Source organism: Lactuca serriola, chromosome 2, assembly GCF_051521515.1.
Source record: "Lactuca serriola cultivar US96UC23 chromosome 2, Lser_US96UC23_V15, whole genome shotgun sequence".
Lineage (NCBI taxonomy): Eukaryota > Viridiplantae > Streptophyta > Magnoliopsida > Asterales > Asteraceae > Lactuca > Lactuca serriola.
The window spans coordinates 166087257-166099130 of record NC_136409.1 but is presented as its reverse complement, the minus strand read 5'-3'; the positions used below and the strand labels follow the sequence as shown (position 1 = coordinate 166099130).

The window sequence follows — 11874 nt, the reverse complement described above, 5'->3', positions numbered from 1 at the left end:
TACCTCTGCTTCAAAGGGGAAGGAGCCGGCGCGGTAGCGGCCTATCACACACACTCTTGTTTCCGCAGTTATGAGTTTATTCTGGGATTGATACTCTGATATTTTGGTTGTTCAAATGTTGTGGACTTCAAATTTGGTTTTCGATGTGAAATGGTTTAATTAAACAATGTTTTAATTATTAATGTTTTCTAAGTAATGTTTTAAAAACGAAATTTTTGGACGTGAAAATTGGGTTGTTACAAGTTGGTATCAGAGCCCTGGTTTGAGGGATTCGGACACACCTTCGGGGGTGTCTGAACTCAAATCAAGGGGTCAAAAGATTTTGAAAAAGAAAACGTTTTCTAAAAGGTCAAGTAAATTATTTTAAGAAGAAACGAAGTGTGTGATGTGCGCAACCGACCGAGCTCAAGTAAGTATTCCCCAAAGTACCCATACAAGCTTATGTTGTGTTTATCAGTTTCAGTAGAACAACATGCTAGAATAGGACTAAGGATCTAGTAGTGATGCCTTATGTGCCTGCTTTATGTGCTTCAGTGTATGAAAATCGCGTGCTATAATCGAGTAGACAACAGTAGGATAGCATGTTAGGTTATGCCTGATAGTATGAGTTTAGCTCTGTATGCTAGATCAGTTTCTCTCTATGAGAGCGGATTTGCTTGAGATTGTTCCCTTAGTTCGAATGTTGCTTGCTTTGTGCTTTGTGGGACTCTGAGTGGTGGGAGTTAGCCATTAGGTGAATACGTCACGTCACATGTGATCAGGGTTGAATAATCTTAGAGTGCTGGATTTGGCCCTATTGCGCAGCTCTCGTTTGAGTCTAACCGTTGTAGGGATGAGCCTGTTACTCGAAGGATTATCCGAGCCTCACCACATGTGATGATATTCAGGTAATGGTTAATTGGCACTACTAAGAGGCCTTAAGCAGCTGAGGACCTGGTAGGGTGGAGCCTGAGATTTCCCTAGGGCAAGCCTAGGATGAGTATAGTAGTGATCAGCCGTAGTGGAAGGGATGTGGTGGAGTCGAGGCAGTCCTTGAAGAAGGTACGGATAGATGTGGAAGGTAGTATGGGCCCGTACTACTGAAAGCAGAGGATCCGTACCCGAACCAAGGAAGGCCAAGACAAGACCAGGTAACTTGTAAGTAGTTGTGATCCCTCAAGAAGTATCAGTATCACTAATGATTGTTATTATGTATTGCAAAATGGTGGTACTTCGATCTAGGCCGATAGATGGCGGTTCAGGAGAGGGGTCAGGTTCGGGATCAGGTTCGGAGCCGGTAGATGAGGGACTACGCGAGTTCATCGCGTCAGAGATCACCAGGGGTATCCTTGAGTCGACCCCCATTATCTTCGGGTCGATCAAGGAAGGGATCATCGAGTTGATGGAGGATCGCCTCAGGGCGTTCAGGAGTGACATGGCATCTGGCCAGTCGGGATCTCGCACGCTATCCTTTAAGGACTTCAGGGGCAGTGGCGCTCTGGATTTCCACGGGGTGAAAGACCCCATTGCTGATAGGCGATGGATTGCGGACATCGATTCTGCACAGTTAACTAGCTTCTGCCCGAGGGGTCGAAGTTGAGGTATGCAGCAGGGTGTTTACGAGACCAAGATCGAGATTGGTGGGAGTCAGTGGGTGACTCGTTGGGAGCCTCAGCTATTGAGGCTATGACCTAGTCAAACTTTGTGACCAGGTTCAGGGTAGAGTTTGCGCCGGCTGTCGAGCTTCAGCAGCTGGCCAGGGAGTTTTTGGACATGAGACAGACGGCGGAGACTGTGGCGGAGATCACCGCCAAGTTCCGGGAGAGGGCACTGTTGGTGCCCCAGTATGCGGGCGATGAGGACATGAGGAGGACCCGCTATCATGACATGCTCCAGGCTGATATCCGGGAGCACGTTAGTTTTTCAGCTTGCCCTACCTTGGACTCTATGATTGCCAGGGAGAGGGAGATAGATTTGGAGCACATCCGGAAACGGAAGGCAGAGGAGGGACAGTCAGGAGGGGCTTCGGGGAAGAAGCCCAAGGGATTAGATTTGGGGCCAAAGGGCCAACAGGAACGGGGCCGCTGTAGGAAATGCGGCAAGTCGCACGAGGGGGCGTGCAGGTCGGGATCATCAGGCTGCTATAAGTGCGGCAAGTCTGGGCACTATAACAGGGATTGCACCGCTCCGGCATCAGTTATTCAGACGTCTGAGTTGATGTGTTTCCACTGCAACCAGAGGGGCCACAAGAAGACCAATTGCCCCCAGTTGACAGCATCAGCGCCGGTGAAGGCGCCAGCTCCAGCGACCCTGCGGATCACAGATGGCCGGCAGGGCAAGGCAGAGGCTCCAGTGGTGAGGAGCCGGGCATTTCAGCTGACCGCCGAGGAGGCACGCGCAGCACCCGATGTCGTGACGGGTATGATTCTTTCCCTCTCATTTATTTATATGATGTTATGATATTGATATGTGCTCGGTGTATGTATATATGTGTTAGGATCGTTCCATGTGAACGGTATCCCAGTTCAGGTGTTGTTCGAATCGGGTGCTACCCGATCATTTGTATCCCTTGCGCTTAGCAAGAAGTTTCCTGAGTCTTTGGGCATGTTGGATTGCCCTTTGGAGGTGGAGATTGCCGACGATCGATCGGTGCGGGCGTCATCAGTATTCAGAGATTGTGTTCTGAGGTTATTCGAGGAGCGCTATTTGGTGGATCTGGTTCCCATTCCGTTGCGTGGGAACAAGGTGATCATAGGCATGGATTGGTTGAGCCCTAAAGGGGCGGTGATAGATTGCGCACAGCAGCTAGTGCGAGTCAGGACCCCAGGTGGGGGAGAGCTAGTGATTCATGGCGAGAGGCCGCAGTGTGGACCTGCAGTATGTTCAGCAGCGAGGGCTAGACGCTACCTTCAGCAGGGATGCGCAGGATATGTCGCGTACGTGATGGATACCCGGGAGGCGGGTAAGGCGACAGTGAGCGAGGTTCCGGTGGTGCGAGATTTCGCAGATGTCTTCCCAGAGGAGCTTCCTGGGATACCTCCGGAGCGACAGGTGGAGTTCAGGATTGACCTCGTTCCTGGTGCGGATCCGATAGCCAAGGCACCGTATCGGTTGGCTCCTCCCGAGATGCAGGAGTTTTCTACGCAGCTGCAGGAGTTGCTAGACAAGGGATTTATTCGTCCGAGCAGTTCACCCTAGGGAGCCCCGATCCTGTTTATGAAGAAGAAGGATGGCTCGTACCGGATGTGCATAGACTATCGAGAGCTGAATAAGGTAACAGTGAAGAACCATTACCCACTCCCAAGGATTGATGATCTCTTTGACCAGCTTCAGGGAGCGTCTTGGTTTTCCAAGATCGTTTGCGTTTGGGATACCATCAGATGAGGGTCAGAGAGGAGGATGCGTAGAAGACCGCGTTTCGGACGCGCTATGGCCATTATGAGTTCGTGGTGATGCCGTTTGGGCTCACCAATGCTCCTGCCGCGTTCATGGACCTCATGAACCGCGTATGCAGACCGATGCTGGATCGGTCTGTGATAGTTTTCATTAACGACATCTTGGTTTATTCCAAGACACAAGAGGAGCATGAGGAGCATCTGAGGGAGGTATTGGAGACCCTGAGGAGGGAGAGCTTGTATGCCAAGTTCTCCAAGTGTGAGTTTTGGTTGCGCGAGGTGCAATTTCTCGGACACCTTGTCAACCAGAACGGGATTCTAGTCGATCCGGCCAAGGTCGAGGCCGTGATGAGGTGGGAGGTTCCGAAGTCTCCATCTGAGATTCGGAGTTTCCTAGGATTGGCAGGCTACTATCGGAGATTCATTCAGGATTTCTCCAAGATAGTCGTACCCCTGATGCGGCTGACGAAGAAAGTCGTAGTCTTTCGGTGGGGACCCGAGCAGCAGACTGCGTTTGAGACGCTGAGACAGAGATTGTGCGAGGCGCCAATCTTAGCCCTGCCAGAGGGCATAGAGGATTTTGTGGTTTACTGTGACGCGTCCATTTCAGGGTTGGGCGCGGTACTGATGCAGATGGGGCATGTCATTGCCTACGCCTTGAGGCAGCTCAAGCCTCACGAGGCGAACTACCCGATGCATGATTTGGAGTTGGGGGCGGTGGTTTTTGCCCTCAAGATTTGGCGGCATTACCTCTACGGGGTTCGATGTACCATCTACACGGACCACAAGAGTTTGAGGTACCTCATGGATCAGCCGAATCTGAACATGAGGCAGCGTCGGTGGTTGGACGTGGTAAAGGATTATGATTGCGAGATCCTCTACCACCCGGGGAAGGCCAACGTGGTGGCCGATGCGCTTAGCCGCAAGGCGGTGCCGATCAGGGATATTTGCATGAGCATGACCGTAGTGACTCCCCTGTTGGAGCAAGTTCGGGAGGCTATCAAGGAGGAGCATCGGAAGAGTGAGCGTGTGGTGGGTCAGGTTTCCTCCTTCGATTATGATAGCCGAGGACTATTGACACTACACTGTAGGGTGTGGGTGCCATATCACGGAGGCGTGCGTCAGATCTTGATGGAGGAGGCGCATAAATCTCGATTCTCTATTCATCCGGGGGCAACGAAGATGTATAGGGATCTTCGTCTAGATTATTGGTGGCCCTGCATGAAGCGGGATGTGGCTTGGTACGTCGAGCGCTGCTTGACCTGCAGGAAGGTCAAGGCCGAACATCAGAGACCGCATGGCAAGATGCAACCGTTGGACATCCCGTTGTGGAAATGGGAAGATATCACGATGGATTTTATCACGAAGCTTCCCAGGACCGCGCGTGGAGTAGATTCGATTTGGGTCATCGTGGATCGGTTGACCAAGAGTGCTCATTTTATTCCGATTCAGGAGAGCATAGCGGCCGAGAAATTGACCGACATCTATATTAAGGAGATTGTGGCGCGGCACGGGGTGCCAGTATCGATTATCTCGGACAGGGATGTGCGTTTCACTTCCAGGTTTTGGAAGAGGCTTCATGAAGAGTTGGGCACTCGTCTGCATTTTAGCACCGCTTTTCACCTGCAGACGGATGGTCAGAGCGAGCGGACCATCCAGACTTTGGAGGATATGTTGCGGGCATGCGTGCTAGATTTCGGCGGTAGTTGGGATACCTATCTTCCCTTGGCTGAGTTCTCATACAACAACAGCTACCACGCGAGTATCGACCGCCCTCCATTCGAGATGTTGTATGGACGGAGGTGCAGGACCCCGATATGTTGGGGAGAGGTTGGTCAGAGGGTCATGGGGAGCACCGAAGTGGTGCTCCAGACTACCGAGAGGATTCAGCAGGTTCGGAGCATGCTTCAGACCGCACAGAGTCGGCAGAAAAGTTACGCCGACAAGCGTCGATCCGACCTGGAGTTCCAGGTTGGGGATATGGTTCTCCTGAAGGTGTCGCCTTGGAAAGGCGTCATTCGATTCAGGAAGCGGGGCAAGTTGGGCCCGAGATTTATCGGACCGTTTAGGGTTGTAGCCCGGGTGGGCAAGGTGGCGTATAGGCTGGATCTGCCAGTCGAGCTCAGCCAGATCCACAACACTTTCCATGTTTCTTAGCTGCGGAAGTGCCTAGTGGACGATTCAGCAGTAGTGCCGATAGAGGATATACATGTTGATGACAGCATGAATTACATTGAGCGCCCAGTCGAAATCCTCGACAGGAAGTCGAAGGATTTGAGGAACAAGCGAGTGGAACTCGTGAAGGTGCAATGGCAGCACCGGAAGGGATCGGAGTGGACTTGGGAGTCGGTGGAAGAGATGATGGAGCATTACCCCGAGCTGTTTCAGGATCGAGCAGCAGACTTCGAGGACGAAGTCTAAAATAAGTGGGGGAGATTTGTAACACCTGGTTCCTGGTATGTAAGATATATCTGAGTATTTTGTATTTTGGCCTTGGACTCGGCGAGTTGGAGGCCCGACTCGCCGAGTAGAGACGAGACTTGGGACGTGGTTAAGTTGGCGACTCGGCGAGTCCATATTATGGACTCGGCGAGTCCGCGCTGTCTGATGAAACCCTAATTTCCAAGGGTTTGCACCCTATTTAAACGACCATTTGCGCCCCAACTCCGCCCCATTCACCCTCAGAGCCCTACCCCTCGTTCAAAGCTTTATTCCTTGAGAGTTTGAAGCATTCCTAGTGTGTTTTGAAGTTTTGGAAAAGGGAGAAGAGTGGATCAAGAAGAAGAAGAGGAGGTCAGCCATCTTTGAGCAATCTCAGAGTTTCCCTTGAGGTAAAACTCGATTTCCCCCTTTGTTTTCATGCTTATTGTTCCTTATAACTCCATTAAAGCCCTTTTGATCCATTTCTAAGCTTATGTATGCTTGTGGACTCGTAATAAGCTGGGTAACTCCTAGATCTAGGTGAGATCGAGCTCCAGGAGCTTGGATCTACTGCCTTTATGGACCCATGTTGCATGTACACCCTAGATCTACCCTTTTTGGTGCATTTTGAGCCCTAAAACCCTCATTAGTGAGTATCTACACGTAAAGTTGGAAATTTTACATGTTATTCATGCTCTAGGAACCCAGATCTGTGGATAGCATAAGCTGGATTCAAGCGAAATCGACCATATAGAGACTACATGGTAACGACTCGGCGAGTCTGCTCGCGAGTCTCCGAGTTTGTCCCCTTTTCGTTGTGTCGAGTAGAGTAGTGAGTCACGGGGTGTGACTCAGTGAGTTGGAAGCCGGACTCATCCATGAAGGAACTCGGCGAGTCATTGCCCTGACTCGGCGAGTTCAAGGTAATCTTCTTAGATCAAGAACAGACTCGGCGAGTTGTTCATACAACTCGGCGAGTCTCAGCATAAGTGTTCATCGGATGAAGATGAACTCGACGAGTTGTTCATACAACTCGGCGAGTAGGATGAAGGACTTGAACATCAGTTTGGAAGGAGAACTCGTCGAGTCAACGCCTAACTCGACGAGTAGAGACGGGATCCAGGTCAGTCGATTGGACAGGGACTCGGCGAGTTAGCGAGCCAACTCGGCGAGTCGGGTCAACTGAAAGTTGACTCTGACTTTGACTTAGGGCATGATTAGGGGTAAAATGGTAATTTTACCCAAAGGGCAGTTAGCAGTGTTTGATTGAGTATGTTGTGGGAATTACAGCCGGAGGATTTCCGGAGCAGCAGCAGCAGCAGTAGACAGTCAGTTCCCGATCAGATCAGCAGCTACTTCGAGGTGAGTTACCTTCCAGTAGCGGTGGGTCTATGGCCACAATGCCGGCCCACCAGTAGGAGTTGTATGTAGATGACTGTCTCTGTGATATTCATCTAAGGATTACTACTACCTGTGTTATGTTTATGTGCTAGTATGATATGATGCTATGTGCTAGTGACAGTAGGGGGAGATAGTCCCCGAGATATCCGGTCGGTAGGGCCGAAGGGGTAGTCATACCCAACCATGATAGATAGAATCCAATATTGTGTTACATGTTATGTGGTAGTAGTAAAGGGGAGAAATAGTTCCCCAATATCCGGTCGAGAGGACCGAAGGGGAGGCCAGCACCCATATATGCTAGGCAGTATCCGGTCGAGAGGACCGAAGGGGAGGCCAGCACCCAGATATGCTAGGCAGTATCCGGTCGAGAGGACCGAAGGGGTAGGTCGGGCACCCAGATATGCCTGACAATATATGTATGTTATGTGATTATATGGTATGTGGTACAGTGGGGGAACTCACTAAGCTTCGTGCTTACGGTTTTCAATTTTGGTTTTCAGGTACCTCTGCTTCAAAGGGGAAGGAGCCGGCACGGTAGCGGCCTATCACACACACTCTTGTTTCCGCAGTTATGAGTTTATTCTGGGATTGATACTCTGATATTTTGGTTGTTCGAATGTTGTGGACTTCAAATTTGGTTTTCGATGTGAAATGGTTTAATTAAACAATGTTTTAATTATTAATGTTTTCTAAGTAATGTTTTAAAAACGAAATTTTTGGACGTGAAAATTGGGATGTTACACAAATGGTATACTGGAAATCGTATCTTCAATTCTATATCTCCTTGAACGATAACTATGGAATATCCATTAATTATAGATAAATATTAATGGATAATATATTGATTATTAATTGTATTATATTAATTAAAAATTATATTAAATACAAATTTACTTAAATACCCTAATAAAATGATTGGCTGATAAGTGTTATCGCGTTCTCAACCTTTTAGGCGTTCTCATTTGATCATATATATATATATATATATATATATATATATATATATATATATATATATATATATATATATATATATATATATATATATATATATATATATAGTGCTCCAGTAGAAAAGACTCCAACTCTTCAATACAATGCAGCGAATAAACAAATTTTGGTAGGAACCGATCTTATGGCAAAGGCTCCACTGAGAAATGATCTAGTGGGAGAGGGCTCTAGTGATAACCAATCTAGGAGAAGAGGTAACAACAATCAAGCATGTATTTTTATCTATCAAATGGTTTCTCAATATCTTCTTGGACATGTTTATACAAAATATCAGTTCAACCACAATTTCATTAAGTCGATCCGGTACGACCATTAATTCTTAAATAGTTGTATATTAAACATTGGTACAACGACAAATTCATTATGTCAATCCATTATAAGTATGTTGATGATGATGATGTTGATGTTGCTACATGTGACAATGTTGTTCTTACACGTGACAACAAATGTTGGTAAAGATGATATTACCTATGTTGATAAAGATGATGATGCATATTACCAAGAAATACTTCCATTGGTGGATGATACCAATCCACTTCTTTATGGAGAGCTAATAGATTTTGTATAAAAAAATACTGATCTTGAAAAAAGTGATATCGAACTTGAGCGGTCGTATGATAAATATACATTCACAAGAACACTATTATATGGTATGCTTGTGCATTTTTATCAATCTCTCATTTAGCCATCTAAGTTTAAATTGTGCTAATTAAACCCTTTCTCCCAATAAATGACCATTTTACCCTTTCTCCCAACAAATACCCTCCATCCTTCTTTTCCAAAATATACAATTCTCTGGTGTTCTTTTCAGATTTTCAGAGACATTAAGTCTCTAACTCCTTTGAAAAAGGCGAATCAAATATCTTTAGCAAAGATGAGGCCACAAAATTTCATACACAACAAAACAAAACCAGAATCATATATAGAACTCTATGTAGTAACTTGATCACCAAACTGAATAACAGTTCATAATAGTAATAATAATAAAAAGATGGACAACATGAGAAGTAAAGAAACAAAAGCTTAGCAATAGACTAGACCTGAGCAGTGCCTTCAGTAAACTTAGGATCCTCACACCTGTAACTTCCATCAGGTCCAATTCCAAACCCTCTTGGATCTGCAAACACATTTTCCAGCAGTTGGCTTCTTGAAGGAGCAGGGCTTTCATCTGCAAACTCCACAGCTTCCTCAACCACCTCATCTATCTTCTTCTCTATCGCCTTTAAATCTGCTTCACTTGCCAGTTTGTTTTCAATCAGGTATTTCTTCAATCCTGTTATTGGATCCCTTGTTGCATAATGAGCCTTCTCAGCTGCAATTCACAATACAAATATACAATCACAACAAATTTCAAATCTTATGTATATACAAATTTCAAATCTTAAAAGCAACTCACCTGGGTCACGAAGCTCATCAGGATCAGCCAAAGAGTGTCCTCTGAATCTGTAAGTCTCACATTCAACCAAAGTTGGGCCTTCTCCTCTCCTAGCTCTCCCAATAGCCTCCTTTGCTACCTCCCTCACCTTCAACACATCCATGCCATCAACATGGACACCTGGCATCCCAAAAGCTGGACCCTTCTTCCAGATTTCTGGATCTGAAGTTGAACGCAGATGGGACATCCCAATTGCCCACAGATTGTTCTCCACCACAAATATGATAGGCAATTTCCATAGAGCTGCCATGTTCAAACACTCAAAGAACTGCCCATTATTGCAAGTCCCATCTCCAAAGAATGCCAATGTCACATGATCACAATCTGCTTCTTTCAACACTTCTCTCCTGTACTTGCTGCTGAATGCTGCACCTGTGGCAACAGGGATGCCTTCTCCTATAAAAGCAAACCCTCCAAGAACATTGTGTTCAGCAGAGAACATGTGCATGGATCCACCTTGACCACGGCAACACCCTGTTTTCTTCCCAAACAGCTCGCTCATCACAGCACGAGCAGGCACCCCCTTGCTTAGAGCATGAACATGATCACGGTAGGTGCTCACAACACTATCCTCTTTCTTCAACAGCTTGATGAACCCTGAGGAAACAGCTTCTTGCCCGTTGTATAAATGGACAAAACCAAACATTTTCCCCCTGTAATACATCTGAGCACACATGTCCTCGAAAGCTCTCCCCAATATCATGTCCTCGTATACTTCTAAACCTTCTTCTTTGGTGAGAAGCTGCAGAGTAAAATACAAAAATCAATTTCATAATAATACTAATCTCATTTCTCATGTCCTTCTGTATTACATATAGACCTAACTGCCATCGCCGAAAAGAAAAGGGAAGAGGAAATTGGGAAAGCAAGTAAGTAAAAAGAGTAAGAGAAAACACAAACGCACGAGATCCGAACCGGTTTTGAGCTTCTTTTCCTTGAAAACATCGGATACAGCAGCAACGACACGGGAAGCAGAAGCAGGTCTAGGTTGAGCAGTTGGCGCGGATTGGAGGAGGCGGAGATTCCGGGTTGATCCAAGGAAAGGGGACGAACTGGTGATGGTGGATAATTTTGCCTTGTTAAAGGGATCGGAGTCGTGGAGAGCGAAAGGCTGGATAATTTTGGCTCCGGCGAAAGCCATTTTTCGATTGTAGAGTATAGGAGTTGGGAATTGAAATGGAGGAGATGATTAAATAGAAGAGGGGTGATACAATACGATGCAACTGTAACGGTGTTGATGGGCGGAGAGAACGAGAAAAGAAAGAGGCGGGCTGTGATTGTGGCTGGCGTAGCTTTGATCTGTCCGCTCACCCAACTCTCATCTGTAATAAGTTTAACCGCGATCACAGTGATTAATGAACTTTTGACTTAGAAAGTTAGAATAGCAAAATCGGTCCCTATACTATTGCAAAGTTTCACTTTTCTTACTTTAATTTAGTCACTAAAGTTTAGAACGTCTAACATCCTGGTTTAGAAAGAAACAAAAGAAGAAGAAAAAAAAAAGCATATGATTATTATGATATATTAGAAATGAGGCAAAGAGAATGCAATTTTGATGAAGAGGATAGGGTGTCACTCGAAATTGAGTATCAAGTGTCACTAAAACATATTTAGATTTAATTTTTATGGACCTAAGTTTTGAATTTTTTTATGGCAAAAACACTGGAAAACATAGGTTAGTGATATGTGTTGAGAAAAGTGATTATTTCTTCACATTCATGATTCATCTATCGTAAATTTGTAACTAATAAGTTTGATTGTCCTTTTTAGTAAAGACAAATTAAAACAACGTAGATGAAAGCTATTGAATGGTTGATGTGTAGATAAATGTTGTTGAAGGGCTAAAGAGTCATGCTAGAATTTTACAAGTACTTAAATAGAAATGCTTAAGATGAGATTATATTATGGAGATTGTAGTTGGTTGTGACATATTTAACAAACGTGGAGAGTAGTGGTTCCATATGCTAAAGCCGAAAGTTACCGGAGTAATTATAGGTATATATACTTAATGGTAGATATATAGGGTTAGTTAGTTAGTTAGACTGTGTCTCTCTATAACACACATATCAGTAGCATATCTCTCTTGTCTTTTCCAATAGCTTACATATTAGGGTTTATATTGTTCTTCATTTTTCGTTCTTAATCTTTTTTGTATTTGAGTGTTGCATAACATAGAGTAGAATAGGTGTATTGTAGTGAGATTTCTAGTGTGTTTGTACATGAAAACGATCT

The 11874-nt window shown here is 45.7% G+C and overlaps 1 protein-coding gene across 1 annotated transcript; it reads right to left on the bottom strand.

Annotated features, from left to right (window-relative positions):
- Positions 1-9109: 9109 nt before the first annotated feature.
- Positions 9110-10968, bottom strand: LOC145087296 (pyruvate dehydrogenase E1 component subunit alpha-3, chloroplastic-like). The gene is made up of 3 exons (XM_079025233.1): positions 10547-10968; positions 9604-10384; positions 9110-9519 (listed from the first exon to the last, which is right to left on the bottom strand). The coding sequence occupies exons 1-3, from the start codon at positions 10781-10783 to the stop codon at positions 9242-9244; spliced, it is 1296 nt and encodes a 431-aa protein (XP_078881359.1). The 5' UTR covers positions 10784-10968; the 3' UTR covers positions 9110-9241.
- Positions 10969-11874: the final 906 nt, after the last annotated feature.

Excerpts from the sequence above, each read along its gene's own strand:
- LOC145087296 (XM_079025233.1), bottom strand. The coding sequence starts at position 10,783 with ATGGCTTTCGCCGGAGCCAAAATTATCCAGCCTTTCGCTCTCCACGAC. Across the intron at positions 10,385-10,546 it reads TCAAAACCGGTTCGGATCTC|CTTCTCACCAAAGAAGAAGG; the intron begins GTGCGTTTGTGT and ends TTTACTCTGCAG. Across the intron at positions 9,520-9,603 it reads TGATGAGCTTCGTGACCCAG|CTGAGAAGGCTCATTATGCA; the intron begins GTGAGTTGCTTT and ends TGTGAATTGCAG.